Source organism: Vicia villosa, linkage group LG6 (assembly GCF_029867415.1).
Source record: "Vicia villosa cultivar HV-30 ecotype Madison, WI linkage group LG6, Vvil1.0, whole genome shotgun sequence".
In the NCBI taxonomy this organism is placed as follows: domain Eukaryota; kingdom Viridiplantae; phylum Streptophyta; class Magnoliopsida; order Fabales; family Fabaceae; genus Vicia; species Vicia villosa.
In genome coordinates, this window is record NC_081185.1 from 97,231,333 (window position 1) to 97,256,439 (window position 25,107).

Below are 25,107 nucleotides of genomic sequence, written 5' to 3' on the forward strand. Positions count from 1 at the left end.
ATAATAATCATTTTAATTAAACTTTTATATAAAAAGAACATAATAGTGATATTAATAAAATATATTCACACATAAGAAATATGAGATAGTAAATAATATAGGATTACATTCATATCAAAATACTCCACTAATAACAAAACTAACCAACTATACTAAATTATGAAAAATAAAAACTAGTTTCCATCTTCAACTATCCCATGTTAGCTTTTAATTTTCACCTACATGAAATAAAATAAAAAATAATAATAACATAATTCACAGTATAACTCAAATTCGTGATACATTTAAACTTCAAAAGATAATGGTATACTAAAAGTTTATAGACTAATAATAAAAACATAACCATTTAACAAAATATGTAATGTCATACACACTAACATTAGTAACATGCTTAAATAAAACAGATGTTTGTTTACCATTAGAGAATTGGTTAAACTTTCAACTACATATACACATCAATAAGAATCAAAGTACACTAAGAAAAGACATTGAATGAGGTTTCATAGCTTTCTGCTAAGCTCAAAGAGAAACATGTCAAAGAAATGACGACATCATGCTATCACATTGGTAATAAGAACTAAAAGAGAAATTTAAATAATTTGATGAAGAACTTAGACAATTTTGACAGAGCTGAGAATCCAAGAGACTATTTATTTCTAGGATTAAGTATGTTTTTGTCCCTATAAATATTTTAAATTTCATTTTTAGTCCATATTAAAAAAATTACATATTTTAGTCTCTATAACAATTTTATGCTTGCATTTTTAGTTCTTACTATTTTTTAAAATTTTGAAAACTGTTTAATTATCCTTAAAGTTTTAAATTTTTTAATAATATTTTTCATACGTGTTTAGAATACTATAAACTATTTCTTTACTAAATTATAAGTTTTTTTAAAATGAGAAGAATTAAATATAAATTTTTTAAATTTCAAAAAATAATGATAAAAGTAATGCAAATCTCGACTTAGAAATCAAATTTGAGTTCTTTTTTTTTTCGAGAAACTTTTTATAACGTTCTAAGCATATCTGTAAAATAATCATTTAAAAATAACATCGATTTAACAGTAGGGACTAAAACTACGTGCATAATAATTTTGTGGGGAGCAAAATATGTCATTTTTTTAATAAGGACCAAAAACAAAATTTGGTAATTTTATAGGGAACAAAAACTTATTTAACCTTTATTTCTATAGACAATTAAAATCATTCCTAAACACATTTCAATCACTATCCACAAAATGCACGATCAAAATCATGTAACTTAAGTTTTGAGTCGAAGTCCAAGTATCAGTGGTCAAACAAACTCTTCCACAATTTGACAAGAATTTTTTCAATTTCTCCTTTTCTTCAAGGTAGAGCGCCCAAATATCACGCCTCAATGTAGACCGTGATGGGATAGAAAACTGAGGTTGCAAGGTGATCAATAGCTTTCTAAACATTTCATTCTCCACAAAACAAAATGGAAGCTCAGCACAAACAAATGTTTTCACAAGTAGCGCTCGACATTCCTCTTGATCAAATTTAGAATAGCTTGGCCAACAAACTACTTACCCTTCTGAAGTGGTTTTTCTCCTTTTGTTTGGTTGAGTTTTATCATTATCATAAACAGTACATCTACCTAGATGAGTCTGCATACCACTTGTTCCATTACTATACTTAATTAAGACTCCACAATATTGACATTTAACTTTTTTCTCATCACCTTCCACTATGGTGAAGTGGTTCCATATATTAGACTGCAATTGGCGCTTTTTTCATTGGGATGTGGTGGCAACGTAGTTTCTTCATGAGGGCCAACCGAGGTTGTAAGAATTGTATTCTCTATATTCTCCGCCATCTAATAAAAAAATCAATAGAATAATTAGAAATTAAATCTAATAATTTGTGCAACAAAAAGGGGTGTCTAAGTATTCATTTGGCATCTCTATAAAATATTTAGAAGCCTATATTTTAAACCAAAACCAATGAACAATGTTGTTTTAAAAGACAACAAGATCCTACAAACAGACCCAAGAACACTCAATGCTAAAACAAAGGCAATATCCTTTTTGGTCCCTTAACTATACCCCAAGGTCATTCTGCTCCCTTATCTCTAAAAAGTGTCAAAGTGATCCTTTAATTGTTCAAAAAAGACCATGTTTGTCCTTTCTGTCATCCCCGTTAGTCAAAGTCAATGAAATGGTGTATGTGGCATACATGTGGCAGACACGTGTTTATTTAAGTTTCCATATGGGTAATTTTAATTGCCATGTGGGTTATTTTGTCTGAGGAATATAATAAAAAAGAGAATTGAAATAGAAACATCATTGTCATTGTTGGTTCTTGGAGGAAACCCTAGCGCGGTTGCCATTGACGAATCTCCAAGTTGAAGTTTCTGCAAACGAGGACGGAGACGACATTCAAGGTGAAAGCGAAGACGACCTTCATCAGAGGTAAGTTTCTGCATCTGTATTAGTAACGTAGTTAGCTCTAAAATTTCTATTTTGTTTTGAATTCCATCTTTCTAAAATCTATGTTCTCCGCGTCCATTTAAGACATAGTCTGAAATGGATGAATATCTAAACATTACAATCCACCATAGTGGTGAATTTGCTAGTGAGGCCTGAGTGTGTACGAAGGAGGTCAGATTGCTAAATTGAGAGTATATGCTAATAAGTGGGGTTATTTTGAGTTTTTAGGTAGTATTAAGGAACTACGTTATGCAGATATAGACTAGATATATTATAAGGATCCAACTGCTGGGATGAATATGTTGGTAGATGACAAAGGAGCCTTAGAGATTTCTGATTTATATAAGGTCCATCTTAGTGTTGAAGTCTTTATTAAACACACATTGTCCCAGCTCGTTTATGTTGATGAGACTAAAGTTGTGTTTGATGAGATTCCACTTAATGAGATAATAGATAAGGCAGAAGTAGAGATTGAGGAGATGATGAAGGAATTTGATGCGAGGACCAGTGATGTAAGAGAAGATGATGCGAGGACCAATAATAATGGACCATTAGAGACTGATGATAATGGAGTAGGAACTGATGTTAATTGACCTGTGGGTGGTGAGGTTGATGATGATGTAAGACTGACTGATGATGATAGTTTTGATGATAACAACTTCGAGTATGATTGTGCAATGGAGATAGTATTTGATGATGACTCTGATGAGTATGGTACTGAATTGGAATCGGAAGAGGGTAACTTACTGGACTATGAAATTGAAGATGATGAACAAGTTAAAATAAAAAGGTAAACAAAAGTGTGATGAAAACAAGGAAGATAGTAAAGGAAGTGATAATGATAGTGAGGATCTTGGAAGTGACTGTTATAGTGATGATGGTAGTAGAGCTAGGAGAAAGAAGTATCCAATTTTCAAGCTTTTAAAGGATATTATGTCTAATTACAAATGGGAAGTGGGAACCTATTTTAGTACAAAAGAAGATTTCAAGGAGGCAATTATCACTTATGCAATCCATTTTGGCAGAGATTTAAGGTTCACTGAGAATGACAAGATAAAGGTTAGGGTTAGGTGTAAGGATGGATGTGAATGGGAGTCTTATTGTGCTAAGTTGCCTACTGGGGATTCATGGCAACTAAGAAAAGTAGTAGACACTCATAGTTGCAGTAAAGTATAATGTGAAGTTGTTCAAGACAAAATGGCTGAGCAAGAGGTCACAAAATTCACTTAAAACCAACCCTAGAATGAAGCTTAAGGACATTAAGGAAAAGGTTCAGAAGAAGTGGAATGTTGGGGTCAACAAAACCAAGGCTATAAGGGCTAGGTTTGCAGCCAAAGACATGGTTGATGGGTCATTTCTAGGGGATTATGCAAGGGTGTATGACTATGCACTTGAGTTACTAAGATCTAACCTAGGGTCAACTGTTAAAGTGGGTGTTCTGTAACACCCTTCTAAACCCTGCGGAATTATTAAATACATTCAAAGTAAAACCTGTACAAGGGTATTACAACTCCAAAAGAAATAAAAAGTCAAAATAAATTTAAACACGTTTAAGTTTTATAAGTCACTGTACAAAAAATGATATTTGAATAGATATTTTGTAATTTCATGTGCTTGGGTGAGTAGAAGATTTCATCTCATTTCACGTTTAACCATATTTGTGAAAAGCTATAGTTAAAGTTTGAGGATTTTTGTAAGAAGCTATAGTTTAAGTATCACAAAGACTTATACCTATATAACAAAATATACCAATTAAAACTGATAGCATACATTTTTTTCAAAAAAAGAAAAAAACGGATGACATACATGTAATACTTTTTATCAAGCAACTAGTAGGAAACCCGTGCGATCACTTGTTAAAGTTCTTTTTATATAAATCAACCATATATATTTAACCAAAATGCAAACAAATTTTAGTCCATGTTAATCCCAAAAACATAATAGTTAACAATGAAAGAGCTAATAATACATCAAATTTTTTAGCTCTTTAAGTAAAAACAATAAACATATGGATTCATATTACACGTATCAATGACTAAATTATTAAATATGACATCATATTTTCAGTTAGGTAACATTAATATATTTATAACTTATAATCATTTATCAAAATTTAATTCATGTGTTTGGAATATCAAACATAATTCATGTGTTTGGAATATCAAACATAATTCATGTGTTTGGAATATCAAACATAATTCATGTGTTTGGAATATCAAACATAATATAACTTATTTTGCAGTTCATAAATATTCACGTAATTTCAATCAATAATATTTCATAGAAACATTCACATCTACCCGTCAATTAATTTTATAACTTCAAATATATAAAATAGTAACAAAACAAATAGTTAAAAGATAGACATTAAAACGATTCGTCAATCACTGGTATCTCATAGATACGTTCACATCTACCAGTCAATTCAGATGAGTTAAGAAACCCAGTTGAATCCAAATGAGTTAATTCCAAAAATTTATTAAACCTATTTGAGATATTAGCCCATTTTCCCAAACGTAAAATGTATGTTAAATACTTAAGAGTTTCTACATTTAATGTATATTATTATAATATAAAAAATATAATTTTATAAGTTAAAAAAATATAATATTAATTAAGAAATTAAACATAGTTAGAGAATAAAATTTATTAAACCTATTTGAGATATTAGCTCATTTTTTTCAAACCTAAAATGTATGACATCTCCCATCAAATATTAAAAGTTTCTACATTTAATGTATACTTAAAATATTTAAAAATTAAATAAATAATAAAAATATGAATATATTAAGAGAGTAATTAGATCTTGAATATGTACAATTATAAAAAAAATAGAAATTTAAAACCTATGTATGGTAAATAATATATATTTATTCTCATATATTTAAAATAGTCACATTAAGTAGTCTCCATTGGATAGTGTAATAAATATAAAATCTCAAATTTAAAATGCTTTGTAACTTATTCCCGTTTATAAAAACAATCATACTTTATTCAATTTATAAAATTTACTGTATTAATAAATTTTTATCTTTTATCATTATTTTTTATGATTACCATTTATCATTAAATTTTCATGACTACCCATTAACATATTTTTAACATGATTATAATTATGAAGTTAATTTGAAAAAATTCTGAGAAGTTTTAGTTATTTCATAAGTTTACAAAAATTACAAAATCTCAATTAATTTTGTTTTGTTTTATTAATCTTTCTATAAAAGTCTAAATAATTTCAAAATAAATTTTATTTCAAATAAGGATCTAAATAATTACAAAATAATTTTTATTCTTATATTTTTATAATGAAAAACTAAATATTTAACTTTGGAATAAAAAAAGATATAAGTTGTAGTAAAAAGTTATAAATTTTATCTCTATTGATTTAGATTTGTTTTTATTAACCTTTTTCTAATAATCTAAATGATTACAAAATATATTTTATTTCAAGTTAGAACTTTTAATTTTAATAAACAAATTAAATAAAAAAACAAATTAGAAGTATAAACAAATTACTTGTATTATAAATAAATTTTAAATTAATATTTATGAGAAATTATTTAATTTTCAATTCAATAATAATAATTTTATTCAATATTATAATTATCATTTAATTGAATTTAAGATTTAAAAAAGTATACCTTTTGAATGAAAAGGTAAAAAGATTGAGTTTCCGTATCTGCATTAAGAAATTTTTCATCTTCCCGTGTGACCTTTCAAATTAATTACATTGAACAACGAAAAATTGATTTTACGTTGAAAAGTTAAAAACATGAGTTTTAATAGCTATGATAATTAAATAGTCATTTACCCGTGTATGTCTGTGTCATTAGTCTTTAACTTCATGAATTATTGACATATTTTAAACATAATATAAATATATATATATATATATATATATATATATATATATATATATATATATATATATATATATATATATATATATATATAAATCCACTTATACTACTTTAGCATGATAAAAAACACGTAAATGAAATTTATTTCATTTTTAACTCCTAAGAATTATTTTGATGATATACATTAATAATAATAATAATAATAAATAAATATTATTTAATTTTATAATAATGGTGATTGATTTTGTAATCAATTTAAAAGGTGTAATTTTTTGTATTAAATACATAAAATATATTCCTATTTATTTGAAAATCTAATATAGTTATGCCATTACTAATTAAAAATTGACTTTTAACTATTTCATTCCTATAATTATAACACTATTCAATAAAATAAAAAATCTAATAATTATGTTTTCCACGGCATTATCAATTTTCAGGTACTTTAGTTTTTATATATTATAATAGATAATAGATTGTATAACAGTACCCGTCAGGATACTTTTTAAATAAATTCATAAAATCACTTTTAATTATGATTCTTTTTAATTATTATTTTTATATCAATAAGTTCATATTTGTCATATCATCTTCCATTTTTATTGTAGTTTAAAAGTTTTCGTAATTATAGTTAATATATTAGATATATTTTAAAAAGTGTATCACAAATAAATAAAATATATAGATATAATTATTGTATATTATTTTTTTACATTTTATTTAATAAGATGAAATTTACTATTGATGCACGGTAAAGTTTATATGTATAATCAAATTGGATAATAATTAATGAGAAAGAAATAATTTACTTTAAGTATGTCTTTCCATTTAAAAAATAATAAGTTATGATTTGATATATTTTAATGTTTAAAACAAATACATACAAAAATAAAATCGTGTGTAGGTTACCATTGAAAGCTAATTTATTTTTTTAATAAATAAATTAGCTCAATAATTAATAATAATAACTAATAATAATTACTAATTTAAAAGAAATAGATTAAATTTTGAACATTATTATTTTATGTTCTAATTTGTTGGAATTTTGAAGAGCAAGTTTGACTGTTGGTTTTAATCGTTAATATTATGTAATTAATAATTATGGTATAAATATATTTGGTATAATGTTAAGTTAAAATGAAGAAAAAAAAAACGTAATGATGATAATATTCAAGTAATTAAATATATTATGCACAATGAAGGATTATTAGGAAACAATTATTGTATCTTCCAATACCAACTAATTAAAAGAAAGAGATACATGTTTAAAGACCATATATTTGAAAAAGACCATATATTTGAAAAAGACAAACAAATTAAGTTGGAAGTTAAACTTTATTAAAAGAATTATGAAAAATAAAAAGGGTAATTATTAATGATCGATTCAAGCATATGTGTGCACCTCTCACATAGAAGGCTTCCTTACAGTTTGCCGCAACAAAAGCTCTTCCTACCGGATGATCAAGAATGGTGGAGCCTGAGTCGCCAGTACATGCATAGCCATAAAATGCAGACATCCGTAATATACAAACATCCAACTTCAAGTTTCCACTTGAATTTCAGACCCAAAAAAGGAGGAACATGAATAAAAATATATTGTACCATAAGTAGATAAATAGACATACAATCTGCACAAACATATAAATTTCACACCCAATGTGCATACATGGGATTGTTTGAAGCACTGAAAACAATCACATATGCTTACACCTAACTGCAAATCTTCCATAAATCCTTCGAATCATGAATGTCTTTGACAACTTCAATAGGTCGAGCCATAGTTTGATTTATAAGCTGTAACACAAACACGAATATAACAGAATCAGCAAATTAAAGAACAGAAAATGGATGAGTCGCAAAATAAGAAATGGTGTTCAAATTAAAGAATATGATACGCAGATAATCCGCAAATGGATGATACAGTGGAAGCAAAAAAATGAATGCCACAACATAAAGATAGAACAAAATAGAGAAAAAAAATGGAGATTGCAGCTCTAACTTTTCGGCTACCACTTGATGTTCGGAGGATAATAGATTGAGAATATGAATGGTGTTCCTTTGCCATTTTATTATCAGTTTCAGTTTCATGGAGATCAATCAGATGAAGCATACTATTTTTTATCAGGTATTTTCTCTAATTTATGCAAAGAGGTAAATATAATTCAGTAATATTCTAAACCAATTAGAAAGAAATATTCGGTCAAAAAAAATATAATAATTTTTTTTTTCAAAATTGTATCCCATAAAACCTTCAAAAACTCAAAAACATATATTAGTAATTGAAACCCGTTTTCTTCGGGAAGAAACTAAGAACATTTGTAACCATGAAGCCCATAGATTTGACCTGCATAAAAACCCATAAAACCCGTCATCTAAAAATCAAATTTTTACAATTCAAAACAACTAACAAAAACATTTGCATACCATTGTTAGTGTTAAAGGTGGTTCGATGTCAAAGGTGTACACAAACAGATGCTTCTTGTTGAATCTTTAAGGTGGGAGAAGCCATTGAAGATAAGAGGAAGAAGGTGAGTTGGAACGATTTTCTTAAACCACTGGTGGGAAAGTCTGATGATATACGCACAGATAAATTGAATATATAGGGGAAATAATTTTGGGGATAGTAGGGTTAATTGAAAGATGGTGGTATTTAATGGAGAATTGGAACATTTGGAAGAAATTCAAAAGTATCGTTTTGTATTCCTGAAGCAATTGAATGTTGGATACAAAAGCAGTGAATATACAGAATATGTTGTTTTCAAGGATATTTGAGAAGCGACGTTTCCTATTTTAAGGATAGAAGCTTAGTATTGCAATTGAAAGGTTTAGGGTTCAATTAAATGAAAATTAATAAATAAATTGAATAAGGAAAATAAAATAAAAAGTAACAAATTGCAATAAAATAAATCAAAAATATACAAATGTATTTTACCAATTAAAATGTGACACATCAGACAACATTTAATGTCAAATGAATATGGTTGATTTATTCATCAAAATGACCGATTTAGCCATGAAATTTGAACGGTTTTAGTTATTTACTCAGAGGGCTTAAAGTGTAATTATCAGGTACTTTACTTTTTATATATTATAATAGATAATAGATGAACCATTCTTTAATTGATATTCAATATCATACGAATTATACATTTGATATCTTTTGACACTAAACAATGGACAACAGAGAAATATGATTATATAAATATGATCAAATAAAGGGTAGACGTTGTTCTCACATTATTTTCAATTTTGAAAGATAAACAGCTACAAAAACCACAATGTTATGAAACCATGGAAAATAAACTAAAATGAAATAAGTAAAAATACAATTGAGTATAAGTTTGACTTAAATGGTAAGTGTACTTGAATGATGAACAACAACATCATATTGAAAGAAACAACTAACAACATTAAACATGGTATATGATTTATGATAATAACATACACGATTCTATAAAAAAACATAATTTATCGTTGTTAAATAAGCATGCAGCAAGACGATAACAGATGGAAAGAGGTGGATTCAAGCAGCTTCGAAGCATAGGTTACTGTCGTTAAACGAAATCCATGCACCTCCGTTAAACTTGCAACCAACACCTCTGGACGACTGTGACACCCTCCCTATATATACAGTAATTTTAACAATAAAAGCAAATATAATGTTTAATAATGACTATTAAGTTGCCCTGTAGAATTTAATTTAAATAATAATATAAAAATGAGAAGCTGAAAAAAGAAAGAATATAAGAGAGTAGAGATTATAGAAGAAGAGGGAAGATGTATGTGGAAAAGAAGGTGCGACAATGTTATCAGAGATTTGAGAAGATTGGGACTGAAATTATATGTGTAAGGATGAGAAAATTGTTCGTAATCATAAGGCTAATGTATAATAGGTTTAAGTTTGGGTTAAATGTGAGTTAAGGAAAATTTAGGTTGTAACATAATGCGGTTTGATTCGGTTTAGTTCGGTTTATAAAATACAAATCGCAAACCGAACCGAATCGTGCGGCTTTATTAAAAAATGACCCAAACTAATCCGAACCAAATGCGGTTTTTTGCGGTTTCGGTTTGGTTTGGTTTGGTTTGCGTTTTTCTATTGGGTTGGTTTGGTTTTGAACACCCCTAGTCATGTTGATATAATTTTATATAGCAGCTTACATGTTTGGTGATAAATGAATGAGGGAAAGGAATAAGTTGTTTGTTTTTATCATTCTAAACATTTTTTGATTTTAAACATTATTTCAATCAATGTGTGTTAAGTAGCAAGATCGTAAACTCTACCTAAGAAGCAAAATTATGTGTGTTAAGTAGCTTTGCAAGAGTAAAGTCACCTGCAAGATCTTCAAAAAGTTGTGTTCATCTTAATCTTTCTTTCTACAAATAAAACCGCAAAATCGGAAATGTATAACTGAGATTTTTTTCTGTAACAATAGAGATAAGATATAAGCATAAAAAGTAGAAAATAATCCAATGCGATAGCATAACTTTTTTACATATCAAGATCGATCTCAGTAGAATTAGTTTCCTGAACTCAATCTGAATACCATCAAACTCTATCTTGAATCTATCTTTGGAGCTTGCATAAATCATCTTGACTGCAATACACAATAAAACACCAGGATTGATAGACAGTGAAAAAGAAGATACATAGTAGACTGATGATTGCAATGAAAAAAAAGAAACGCAAGCCCAAATTGCCTTGTTTTGGGACTCATTCAACTCATATGACAACCTTTGATATGTTTCATCATCCCTAATAACATTAATCATCGGAGAAAAATAATCACAATCTTCCTCAACCTACACGAATCCATACATTCATTAGTTGTACAATTTTATTTATTACTGATATGTATAATTTCAAACACAAAATCAAATCCTTAATATAAAAACAACTTTCTTACCACATCAGTAACACATAAAATCTTCTTGATCAGCTTTGAATCTCCATTCATATGCAGAGCATTCCATGTTCCTCTATTAGGGGTTTTATTAGTCAGGAACATAATAAACAAAGACTTTTTCCCCATTTCATCAACGTCAAGGTCTTTAGAAGCAATCTTTTATGCAACATGATTATTAACTACCTTCAATTCTTCCTTCAGTGAAGCAATCTCATTTTCCAAGCCTTTTGCACTCGATTTCGCTTCATCAAGTAGTCTCTCAAATCCAACCACATGCAAAATGCTCTGTTTATGCAACATTTTGACTTTCAACAAAACCTCCCTTAAAAAATAATCTTCTTTTAGCATTTTGAACTGCAAGCAAATGCAACTCGTTACTTAAATACTACCTAGATCCCCAATAGAACATAAGTTTTGCATATAGAATATGATTTTGATTATAGAAATTCAGTTAGATCTAAGGCTTCATAATCACATATTTGAGAAATATTGGTACCTTCAATTTATGTCTTCCTTTGTTTCTTTCTTGTAAGATCTGGACTATTTTCCGGCGAGGTTTGGTGAAGCATTTGAGGCGCGCACATCGTGTGTTTTCGACGAATTAAAGGGTGCTTCACGGTGTCATAGAGCAGAGCTTTTAGGACCATCGACAACGGCGAATGAAGATAGATAGCATAGAAGGTCAAGATTTCAGAGAGAGTTTTTGACTGAGATGAAGGTGAGCTTGTTCAAAGGTTGAGACATAGTGAGAGAGTGAGGTTGAAAGAATATTAGATTTTTATTGAAAAGAAGCAGAATATAATCAAAAGAAGTAAAGCTGAGAAATAGAGTGTAGCATAGATGGTTCCCAATGTGACCTTTCACTACTCAATGCATTGAGGGGAGTGAAAGGTTCATTGAGCCAAGAAAAAGCAAGTAATGTCACGTGATTTTTCAGTTGTGTCTAGAATTATGTTTCTCACACAATATTAAAGTGTAATAGTTATTTAAATTTTAAAAAATTAAACATTTAATATAAAATGCCCGTAATAAATGAAAATGATATTTAAAAAAAGAGTGAAGACCCATTTTGGTCCCTCACAAATGTTACACGAGTCAAATTAGTCCCTCACAAAAAAATTGACCCAACTTAATCCCTAACAAAATTTAACCGGATCATATTAGTCCTTCTTATAATATTTTTCTTAAATCGGTTTTTTCCTACTTCTAAATCGGTTCTTTTCATACTTTTAAACCGTGACTGGACCGACACGTTGGATTTTATTTTTATTTTTTAAATACAAAATTAATTTTTATATTTAATTTCATTTTTAAACTGTTATCAATGAATAATATCAAAAAAGCCAAAATTGTTTCTTATAAAGTAATTTTTAAACAAGTAATTTCCATGATTTCTACTAATATTATCAAATTCTATACATAAATTTTTATCTATGAGGTCTCAAATCCAAGTCCCTTCAGATTAAATGATTTTCACTTTACAACTAGACAAATCAATTTCTATCGTTAATAAATTGACTATCATTTACAACTAGAAAAATCAATTTCTATTGTTAGTAAAGTGACTATTATTTACAACAAGACAAATCAATTTCTATTTTTAATAAAGTGACTATCATTTACAACTACACAAATCAATTTCTATTGTTAGTAAAGTGACTATCATTTACAACTAGACAAATCAATTTCTATTGTTAATAAAGTGATTATCATTTACAACTAGACAAATCAATTTCTATGGTTAGTAAATGACTATCAATAACAACTAGACAAATCAATTTCTATTGTTAGTAAAATGACTATCATTTACAAATAGACAAATCAATTTCTATTGTATTAAATTAACTGTCATTTAATCTGAAGGGACTTAGGTTCGAGACCATATTGATACAAATTTTGTATTTTGTATTTTAAATTTAGAATTGTTTAAGATTAACCACATAGGCCTGAGTTCAACTACTTATAAGAAATTTTTTTGGCTTTTCTATATTATTAATTTATACTTGTTTAAAAATGAAATTAAAAATAAAAATCAATTTAATATTTAAAAAATGAAAAATGAATAAAATTCAACGTGGCAGTCCAGTCACAGTTTAAAACTAAGAAAAAACCGGTTTGAAAAAAATATTAACAGAAGGACTAATATGATCCGGTTAAATTTTATAAAGGATTAAATTGGGTCTATTTTATTGTGAGGGACTAATTTGACTCGTGTGATATTTGTGAGGGACCAAAATGGGTCTTCACTCTTAAAAAAATAAAAATAAAATAAAATATTGAGTTATAAATGCCCGTAAGAAATGCCAAATAAATAATAGTGAGCTATTTTGCAAAAAGACAACTTTATCCATGGAATAAGATCAGATTTAGTTGTTGGAATGTAATTTTCAGACATTCTCAGTGACACATAATAAAAAAAAATTACTAAAAAATAATTTAAAGATAATTATAGTAATGTTTCTATTAGTAGTATATGTTAAAATACAGGTCCGGCCCCAACCAGGTGCAGGCAGTGCTACTGCACTGGGCCTCACAATCCTGGTGGCCCAATGTTTAATATTACTATTAAACAAATATATAAAAAAATAAAACATTAAAAGAAATGAAAAGCAAAAGTACAAGTCTCTCACCTCTTGGCTCTTTCTATGATCCTCTCTTTCTCTATCAGTATTATAACAACACAACACTTCAGCAAGCAACGATAAAAAAAATAAAGAAAATCAAACTCTGTCAACAAGAGAACAACACCGCCATCGCCGTTCATTGAAACGCCGCTGTAACAAAACTCCAAACCGTAGTGAAACACCGCACTGAAACCACCGTCTTATGAAGTTATGAGGTACATTTTTTATTTTTGTTCTTTTCTTTAATTTTTTCAAATTCTCTTCTTATGGTATTGATTTATTGTAAAACTAAATGATAAAATAAAATGAATATATGGACTATAGTCATAGAATTTTGGTTGTTTTGTATTTTGTTTCATAGAGTTTTAGTCTTTTAGACAAACCTAATTACCAAAATATGGGGTTGTTTTGTAATTTATTTCATAGAGTTTTAGAAAAACCTAATTAGTAATTACCTAAATATGGATTTGTTTTATATTGAGAAGAAGAGAGATTATTTCTTAATTGATTTTGTGTTGGTGTTGTTACTGTTATACTATGTTGGCTGAGACTTTGAGTGTTGTGATGTAAAATGTAAAGTATGTTTTAATTGAAAGTTGAATATTCTTAATTTATTTTGGCTGAGACTTGAGTGCAATGAAAGAATTTTGGTATGTTTTTTGGTATGTTTTATTTAAAACAAATTTATACTTTTTATTTTTATTTAAGTTTTGTTCTAATTTTCTTAATTTAATTTATTTTAGGAACTTAATTTCACAACGGGACTGTCAATAGACGATTGCCGGTAAATACTATGGTCTACGGAATTGATCTTCAGCTGACACATTAAACATAGTGAGAAATTTCAGGTTTTTTTACTATGCCTCCTAAGATGCCTCCTAAGAATAGAAAGTATGAATGTGGAAATGATAAGCGTAGGAAAAAGAAAATATTGAAGAGTTAGTTAAATCTCAAGCGGGAGCTCTTGATAAATTTTTAACTAAAGAACCACAAGTTTCAAATGAAAATGTTGATAATATTGAAGTTGAAATTCTTGATAGTGTGACCATTGAAAATGATAATCTTGATGGTGTGGCCATTGAAAATGATAATCTTGATAGTGTGCCTATTGAAAATGATAATCTTGATAATATTCCTATTGAAAATGATAGTCTTGATAATATGCTTATTGTCGAGGAAGTTAATAATGATGATGATGATAATCTTGAGGAAGTTAATAATGATGATGATAATATTGATTATGATATATTTGATCCAAGAAATTGGGATCGTCTTCAACCTCAACTAATTGATTTATTAGTTGTGAAAGGTCCTAAAAGAGATAATTCTATTTCAAAGGGTCCTAAAGATAGTTTGAATAGACGTTTTACGGCTAATTTGTATACTAGAGCTTTAGCAAATGGAGAGATGTGTGATAGAGATTGGCTTGTTTATTCGAAAGAGCTTGATAGATTATTTTGTTTTTGTTGTAAGGTTTTTAAAAATGGTATTGGTAAGGGACAATTAGCAAATGAGGGTTATAGTGATTGGGTACATGTTGGTGCAAGAATTAAAGAGCATGAGTTAGGCATGGAACATGTTAAAAATATGACTACTTGGTATGAGTATCGTCAAAGGCTGCAAACATTTCAAACTATTGATAAAACGACTCAAAGATTAATTGAGAAAGAAAAGGTTCATTGGAAAAATGTTTTAAAAAGAGTTATTTCAATAGTGAAATTTCTAGCTAAACATAATTTGGCCTTTCGTGGTTCTCAAGAGAAATTGTACGAAGATAGCAATGGAAACTTTTTGGGTTTGATTGAAATGTTAGCTGAATTTGACCCAATCATCCAAGAACATGTTCGACATGTTACAACTCAAAAAGTTCACGTTCATTATCTTGGGCATAAAATACAAAATGAGTTGATTGCATTGCTTGGTTCTGCAATTAAACTTGAAATCATTAGAAAAATCAAACAAGCAAAAAGTATTTCTCTGTGATACTTGATTGTACTCCTGATGTTAGTCACCAAGAGCAGATGTCTTTGATAATAAGATATGTGAATATTTCTTCAGCTTCTGTTAGCATTGAGGAATCCTTTTTAGGATTTTTGAATGTGAATGATACAACTAGTCAAGGGCTCTTTGATGTTTGAAAGATAATGTAAAAGGATTGACTCCAAAATCATTGTCTTCCACTCGTTGGGAGAGTCGTGTAGAAAGTGTCAAAGCTATAAGAACTCAAATGTTAGATTTTAGAGAAGTTTACTTGAAGTGTCTGAAAATGATCTTGATCCTTAAATACGAAATGAAGCTAAATCATTAGCAACAAATGAGCTTGGTGATTTTGAGTTTTTGATAGCTATAATAATTTGGTTTGAAATATTATCTGCAATAAATTATGTTAGCAAGATTTTACAGGAAAAAGATATGCTTATTGATGTTGCTATGAAAAAAATAAAGGAGTTGATTTCATATTTTGAGAATTATAGAGAAACCGGTTTTCATAAGGCATTGGTTAATGCTAAGGAAATTGCGGTTGAATTGAATATCACTCCTACATTTCCTCAAAGGCGTATAATTAAAAGAAAAAGACAATTTGATGAGAATTTGAATGCCCCAATAGTTGAGCTATCTGAAGAGGAATCTTTCAGGATTAATTATTTTCTTTACCTTGTTGATCAAGCTGTTGTTTCTCTTAATAAGAGATTTGAGCAATACCAAGAGTATGAAAGTATTTTTGGTTTCTTGTTTACTTCTCACAAGTTACAATCATTGGATGATGCAACTTTGAAGTCTTGTTGTAGTAACTTTGAACGGGTATTGAAACACAATGAACAATCTGATATTGATGGAAATGAATTTTTTGCAGAGTTAAAGTTACTTAGAGAAATGTTGCCTGAAGAAATCATAACACCTATTAATATATTATTATTTTCGAAAGGCTTGGATTGTTTTACTAATACAGTTATTGCATATAGAATTTTATTGACTATTCCTGAAAGAAGTTTTTCAAAATTGAAGTTGTTAAAGACTTACTTGCGGTCTACCATGTCACAAGAAAGATTTAATGGATTGACAACAATAGCAGTTGAAAATGATATTTTGGAAACTATAAAATATGAAGACTTGATCGATGAATTTGCTTCGAAAAGTGTTCGCAGGATGGCTCTTTTTAAGTAGCTACATACGTTCAGTGGTAAGAAATGATGTTTATAATTTAGATAATATTTTGAGCATTTTGGTACTTCCTTGATTAACGTATAATTTTTTTTTTCGCATCATTTTTAATATTTATTATTTTTTTTTTAATATTTAGGCCCATTTTTTGAAGTAGAACAGGGCCTCTGGCTTGATTGGACCGGCCCTATTAAAATAGTAGCAAGGCTTCTAAAAGTTTGACACTAAAAAAACTTGCCAAAATACTCATCTTTATTATATTTTATGATTGATAGTTATTTTAGGAGCTTAATTATGGGCTTAAAATTAAATTTTCACTCTATTTCATAACATTCATCACATTTAACAATTTTAAAATTGATAAACAAATAAAAAAAAAAACAATAGATTTTCTTATTCAATCCAATCAAATAGAGAATAATTTTACTATCATGAATACAAAATAAAAAACAAACGCAAGAGTGGTTCACTAACATTCCTAACTATATAATACGTTTAAGGAGTAAGAATATAAATAGCAAAGTTAATAAAATTGGAGAAATACCTAACAAGAGAATAGGAATAAGTATACTTGATAATATTTATTTTACATGAAAAGAAAAAACCGATCAATTAAAGAGAACCATCTAATTCATATTCTGGATGTCTAAAACACCAATCAAAGATTCTGCCATTTGTTTCAGGATTTGGAGGGGCAATGTATTTGTTGGATTTTGTATCCCAATTATAAACGGTGCAAGTTTTGGTGCAGCCATGACTACAAACTTGATACACAGAGTTGCTCTCATAACCCCATCTATTCGGGTTGCTCAATGCCTTACAGCTTTTCAAACAAACATAAAATAATGCAATGTCTCCCAAGGTTTCGAGTTCGACATAAGTCATGGTTGAGAAGTCTATCTTGTAAACTTTTTTATCTGGCGGAGGACCATCTTCAGAATCAGAATTTAATCGAACTAGTAAAAGTTGTTCATCACATGTAGCCAAGTTAAAGGATGATCTCTCTAACTCTAATTCAAATGGTAATTCGAATTCGGGGGTATTCACCATATTTAGATATTCAATATTTGCAGAATTGGAATTCAAACAGAGTACCCCTATCCTGGCCTCCAAAGTAAGAACATATATTATATTGTTCAAAGCCACAAAGTCAACAAAAAGGTTGATAAAACCATCATCGACATCATAAGGGACCTTGTTAGGGTCCTCATTAGGGTAGAAGCTAATGGAAGAAGTAACCCAACCATTATGTCGAGATTGATAGACATAGAAACTGTTGGAGTAATCGAAGAAAAATACCAAAACAAATTCCTCCTCAGAGGATTTGTCAAAAGCAAGTAATGCACGGTAATTATGTTGAGGGCAGAATTTAGACTTAAACGTGGAAGGACAGCTTACCTTCTTCTTTATTTGTGTAAACGGATTGATCAGCAGAATGGAAGAACTGTCAGCTATAATAACAAAATATCCACTAGAACAGGTAACATAGATAGGGAAGGAGCCATCATAAGAGTAACTCAACATTTTCAGCATCATCTTGTTCAAGGGATAAACTTTTTGATTGGGTAGGCTAGTAAAGGAATATGGTAACTTAACAGGACACTTAAAAAACTCAAGAAGCAGTGGTTCTTGGGATGTCAAGAAACTTGATTTGTCTATTGATTTATGAAAAAGTCTCCAATTGGTGCAGACACGAGAAAATTGAAAGAGGTCGTCAAAATCGAGTTTTTGGGAAATAACAGAAAGTAGATCCCAGTGAAGTTGATCCCAACAAGAAAGTGTGAGACGAAACCGAGGTGGAAGTAAGGTGTTCAACTGGCTGATTAAATAAGCATGCCCTCTAAGCAGCACCTTCAGTCTTGCCAAACAAGACCTTTTATCAATCTTCCTTCTCCTGTAATCTTCAAGAACTTGAATAAAATCTTTATAATCATCATCTTTTAAAACAACTTTTACTGCTTGAAAAAATTCGGATGCATCTTTACACTCTATTCTATGTTCGCTTCTCACAAATTTGTTGAATTCCAAAAGCAAATATTTATGGCCTTCAAACAAGCTCTTCAATTTTGCTTTGAAAACACTAAAATGAATTTTTCTATATTTCATATCTACCCAGAGTTTGCGAAATTGATCATACTTTTCGCTGTCATCGTGAAAGCCAACTTCTACTTCCTTTAAAAATTCTCTGAATGCCTGAAGAACAAGGATTCAATTCAGTTTAATTCACTCCAAATCAAAACAAAAGTAAATATAAAAATATTTATACTTAACTCATTCCAAATAAAAGCAAGCCTAAATATATATTATTCGGCACATACCATGGTTCAGACAGAGGGAGGCTGAAAATCGCTTACTAGGAGATTATTGTGGTAAAACTTATTTATATATAGGTTAGAGAAGAACGGATATGGACTCAACTTTTTTATTGGGCTTTTTAGTTTTTTGGAATTAGGATTTAGGCTCATGATTTTTATCTATAAGAAAATTATTCATTGAGAAAAAGTAACTTTTATTTAATTTTTTTGTCGCCACATCAAAATTATGACTTTTGGTCTTTGTATCATAAAATTTTTAATTTTATTATTAAAATAATATACTCTTATATTTTATTAAATTTATCAAATATTTCTCCATTCTCTATTTTTTATCTCTTTTGTCACTTTCTCACTTCTTTCTTAAAAGAAAAAAATTATTATTAGCATATATGGACTATCTGTCAATGGTATACTTTTTATACTATTATCATTAATCTAAGATAAAATAATATTATTAGATGCATACATCCCACAAAAGAAGTCTATATGAACAGTTCCTGCAAAATAATAGTAAATACATTTAAGATTTTTAAGTTTTAATTTAGAAATAGATATATGTTAAAAGAGTTTTATTATCGATACATGGAGTTTATAATTGAAAAGACGTGAATAATTTAAAATATCACATTTAATTAATATGATTTTTTCGATTAATATACTATAATAGGGGGGATAACCTAAATAGTAGATAAATATATTTGATTACAATAAATTAAATTTAAATTCATATTTAATGTGGGATGTGATTAATTTTAAAATTTATTTATGTGTGTGATCTATTTTTTTCTAAAAATTAATAAATAAATAAATAAATTTATAGTAAAAAAATTTGATTACTTTGAAAACTAAATTAGTTAAATATTAATACATATTAATATTTAACTAATTTAGTTTTCAAAGTAATCAAATATTTTAACTAATTTAGGTATCATTTACAAAAATATTTGAGTTAATATTAAATTTTTCGTATATAAAAATATTTAGATCAGTAATAGATTTTTTGAATATATTTTTCCCGTATATCATTTTAGACTAAAAAATATTTCGAACATAAATACCATTTTTCGTATATATCAATAATAGAATAGGCCAAAAAATCTATTATTGATCTAAATATTTTTATATAAGAAAAATTGATATTGATCAAAATATTTTTGTAAATGACACCTAAACAAAAATAATATTTGTATATGAAAAAAAAATCTATTATTTACGAAAAATGGTATTGATGATTGATCAGTGCATTTTGATGCACATTCTTCCATGTTTGTACTCAAGCATTTCTTCGGTTTGTTTTATTTATTTTTATGTTTTAATATGTTTTTATATTTTATTTTATTTTTGCACTTAATTGTTTTTCGTATTAATTTTTCAGCATTAGCAGTCTGCACAGAAACGATCATATCTGGAGTCCCAGGAGTCCGATTGAGGCGTTCTAATAATCCACGGAAAGCTAAGAGAAAGAGCTACAATTCTTATGTTGGAGTCGAAGTCAGAATAGGACTGTAGCAGGGCCAGAAAATTTGTTGAAGTTGCATCACTAGCTTTAGTTAAATTTCGGGTCAATTGGTTTTGGGCCTGGGTCGTATGTTTGACCCAGTTGGATTGTAAAACGGGTTGTACTCTTTCCCCTTTGGTTAGGCAGCCGCGGTTACTGTTCATACGGTCACTATTCACGAAATTTTCCAAGCTTTTGACGATCCCATGGCGAACTAATCCCTATTGAGTTAATCTGCTGTAATTCGGATTCCAAGACTTGAGGTTAATATTATTTTGCAATATAATTTCTATTCATATCAATCCTATTTTGTGTCATTCGTTTGCTTAATCCGAATTATCATAGAATAGCATTGTTAATTCGATTGATTTATGCTTCCTGAATTTATATGCGTTATATCGTCTACTTAATTCGTTATTCCGCTAATTGTTGAACCGTTTGCTTAATCCGGTGAAAGAGGAACATAATTCTTATAATTCCATTCTTGCTTGTTGAATGTTTTTGTGCTTCGAATGTGAATAAAATCCGCAGAATTATATTTATCGATGATAGTAGGAATCGAAACAGCTGATTAGCTTAACTTCATAATCACTTATTTTCAAAATAGCTTATTTCAGAATCACTTATTTTAAGCACTTTTTCTGTAATTCGACCACCAAACCAACCCCCCCCAATTTCGATTTCAGTTAGTAATAATTAAGAGTCCTTGAGAGACGATATTCAAGTTACCTTACTGTCGTACTACAGTTTTGCAGTTAACTCGTTTTTGACCCGCGCGACAGCGGATCAATGATCCAAGTATTTTTATTCCAAAATGGTATACGGGAAAATAATCTATTATTGATCTAAATATTTTTATATACGAAATTTACTATTGATCCAAATATTTTTGTAAATGATACCTAAACAAAAATGAGGTATGTATACGGAAAAAATATATATTATTGATCTAAATATTTTTATATACAAGAAATGGTATTTATGATCAAATATTTTTTATCCAAAAATAGTATACGAGAAAAAATATATTATTGATCTAAATATTTTTTTATACAAAAATTTAATATTGATCCAAATATTTTTGTAAATGATACCTAAATAAAAATAATAGTTGTATTATTATTTACGAAAAATGTTATTTATGATCCAAATATTTTTTATTCAAAAATGGTATTCGAGAAAATATCTACTATTGATGTAAATATTTTTATATACGAAATTTACTATTGGTCCAAATATTTTTGTAAATGATACCTAAACAAAAAAGCTAAATTACAGTTTTGGTCCCTCTGTTTTGAGTTTTTCACGATTTTGGTCTCCCTATTTTCTTTTTAAACAGTTTTGATCCCCCATCCCAATTTTGATGCAACTGTTCATGCACTGTTCATGGACAAAATTGGGATGGGGACCAAAAAACCTAGAACAGGGGGACCAAAACTGTAATTTAGCTAAACAAAAATGAAGTCTGTATACGGGAAAAAATATATTATTGACCTCAATATTTTTATATACGTGAAATAGTATTTATGATCAAATATTTTTGATCCAAAAATAGTATACGGGAAAAAATATATTATTGATCTAAATATTTTAATATACTAAAATTTAATAGTGATCCAAATATATTTGTAAATGATACCTAAACAAAAATAATATTTGTATACGATTTTTTTATTATTATTTACGAATAATGGTATTTATGATCCAAATATTTTTTATTAAAAAATGGTATACGGGGAAAAATTATTATTCATCTAAATATTTTTATATACGAAATTTATTATTGATCTAAATATTTTTATATACGAAATTTATTATTGATCCAAATATTTATGTAAATGATACCGAAACAAAAATGAAGTCTGTATAAGGAAAAAAAATCTATTATTGATCTAAATATTTTTATATACAAGAAATGATATTTATGATTAAATATTTTCAATTAAAAAATGGTATACGGAAACAGATTTATTATTTATCTAAATATTTTTATATACGAAATAATCAATTCTTTATCTCTTTTTTTTTCCTTTTTAACATTTTTATTTAAAATAAATGATATATCCAAATTCGCATAACCGAACAGAACCTGTGCGTATGCACGAGTTTGTTACTAGTTATATTTTGTAATACATTATAGAGAATTTCTTTGTACACCTATATAGGGTAAAAAATACCCTCTAAAAACTTCAAAATACCATTCGAAAATGCATCTCCGAAGGCACCCATATCCTAATTGTAAAGATTTCAGATATGCATCTCCCAAATCTTCCATAATCAGATTTTCAATGATTTCGGATATGCATATCTGAATTCACCATGAAGTTATTTCAGAGATGCATATCCGAAATATGGTCTGATCTGAGAGAGTCATTTTTTTCCCAAAACAACAACATAGTAGAAATAAAATTAAAACCTCCTACTATAATATGGACTGGTACTCAGACTCGACCCCGTCCCCGAGTCACTGCTTGCTGTGAAGCTCTCTCACGCCGAGTTGAGGCTGTCTGTGTCTCTCTACCCTCTCTAAGTCGAGCGACCGATGCCTAGTTGCCTGCCATTTTCTTGGAGAAAATGAAACCAGTAAGACTTTGAAAATAAAATAAAAAATAGTTCACACCATATTTCGGAAGTGCATCTTTATGAAGGGTGGATATACCTCCTAGGATTATTAATGTGTTTGTTGACTTGTGCAAGACGTTTCAATGGAGCTTTCGATCGTTTATTTTTATTGAAAAGCATTTGCATTCTGCTTCATTTATGGATTCGATTTCGCCTCCGACGCGATTGATCTTGTCTCTTATTCTGTGAGATGTATATTTGCACTGTTGTGTGTTTTGTCTGACTTGTATTTTCATACAGGAAGATTGTGTGGTTGTGTCTGATACACACTACTTGTGATTTATTTTCACATTGAGGATACTTTGACACATATGTCGTACGTTGAATTTGTGACTTGCTTTGTTGATGATGAAGTTTGCACGAAGTTTTCCGGGTTTCTCTGCTTTGCTTACTTATTACGGATTGTTATTCGTTTGATAATTTCTCATCCCTTTAACTATTCTGCATTTTACCGCTTTCCTTGCCATGAGAAGTACGGCTAGAGATGCATATCTGTGAGCTCCGTCACCAGAGGCTGGAGAATAGCTCAAATGTTCTTGGTGGATGTTTGTTGCATGTGATTTTTGTTGCATGTTCTTATTGTCTTGATCTGTAGGTGTGCTTGTGTACTTACTTTGTGATAAAGTCCTCAAAGGAGGCCATGTTTTTGTATGTTTATATTTGTGTTTTGTGGCAGGTTGCACCGTGCCATAAGACCTCAAGAAGGTAACACCGTTAAGTCCTCATGGTAGGCAAGCGGAGAGTGTTCGTAATCGACCCCCGCAACCTTCAGTAGAGTCGTTCTTATTCTAACTTTTTGCAAATAGATGCTCTGAACATGTGTCCAAGATCTAATTTGAGTCTAAGACCTGAATAAGGTTAATGGAAGGGTCTTGCAATCGGACCCCCATGTTTTGTATAGCCCGCATTGCCCGATGTTGACGATTGGTGTACGCATGCACAATTTCTTTCCCCCGATATTTTTTTCCCGATAACATGATATTGCGGTTAAGAAACTTTTATTTTCCACAGTGTGATGGCTTGGTTGCTGAGAGTGATTCGCTCCTCTTGTCTATGGCATGATCTCCCTATTGTTGTTTGGTCTGATTCTTGGTTGCTTGTCTATGGCAGGACCCCCCTTTTTTAATACTTGGCCTATGCCCCGTGGGTGCTTATTTTTTAGCGATGCTCGATTGTTTGCTTTTTCTTTTCCCTTTTCTCCAGGTCACTACTTTGGTAGTTATTTGCTTTACGAGCAGCGCTCGATTGTGTGATTTTGTTAAACTCATAAGTTTTGATTGGTTAATCTGTTTTAGGTGATATAAAAAATGGATAAAAATATTTTTTAGTTCCTATCACATGTTGGGATTTTTGTGAATATTTTTATTTATTTTTTCCACTTGTTTTGGTATTTTTTTTAAAGGCTTTTCCTTGCATGTGTTCACATTGTGTCGTGTTTTGATGCATTTTTCAAATTGTTTTAGTTGAAGGCTTTAGGGATTGAATTTTGATCTCATTTCTTGTATGCACTCAGTAGAGTCATGTATGATGTTGTGTATAAAATTTCAAGCTCAAATGTTGATATTTGGTTGGTCATTGGTGTGAGTCTTTGAGACTTCATTGCTTGTGTGTTTGTAAACATACTTGATGGTTCATGACTAGTTTTAGGCAATGCACTTGTGCAATATTTT

General features: G+C 29.1%; 3 protein-coding genes across 3 annotated transcripts; 2 read left to right on the plus strand and 1 right to left on the minus strand.

The window, feature by feature from the left end:
• The first annotated feature begins 3,695 nt into the window (after positions 1 to 3,695).
• On the plus strand, positions 3,696 to 15,955 carry LOC131614186 (uncharacterized). The gene is made up of 2 exons (XM_058885808.1): positions 3,696 to 3,881; positions 14,759 to 15,955. Exons 1-2 carry the CDS (start codon positions 3,696 to 3,698, stop codon positions 15,821 to 15,823), a joined length of 1,251 nt encoding a protein of 416 aa, XP_058741791.1. The 3' UTR covers positions 15,824 to 15,955.
• Positions 15,956 to 16,168: 213 nt separating this feature from the next.
• On the plus strand, positions 16,169 to 17,278 carry LOC131614187 (uncharacterized). The gene is made up of 3 exons (XM_058885809.1): positions 16,169 to 16,789; positions 16,831 to 17,021; positions 17,142 to 17,278. The coding sequence occupies exons 1-2, from the start codon at positions 16,253 to 16,255 to the stop codon at positions 16,891 to 16,893; spliced, it is 600 nt and encodes a 199-aa protein (XP_058741792.1). The 5' UTR covers positions 16,169 to 16,252; the 3' UTR covers positions 16,894 to 17,021; positions 17,142 to 17,278.
• A 251-nt stretch (positions 17,279 to 17,529) lies between these two features.
• On the minus strand, positions 17,530 to 19,387 carry LOC131611925 (uncharacterized). The gene is made up of 2 exons (XM_058883753.1): positions 19,321 to 19,387; positions 17,530 to 19,195 (listed from the first exon to the last, which is right to left on the minus strand). Exons 1-2 carry the CDS (start codon positions 19,321 to 19,323, stop codon positions 17,615 to 17,617), a joined length of 1,584 nt encoding a protein of 527 aa, XP_058739736.1. The 5' UTR covers positions 19,324 to 19,387; the 3' UTR covers positions 17,530 to 17,614.
• Positions 19,388 to 25,107: the final 5,720 nt, after the last annotated feature.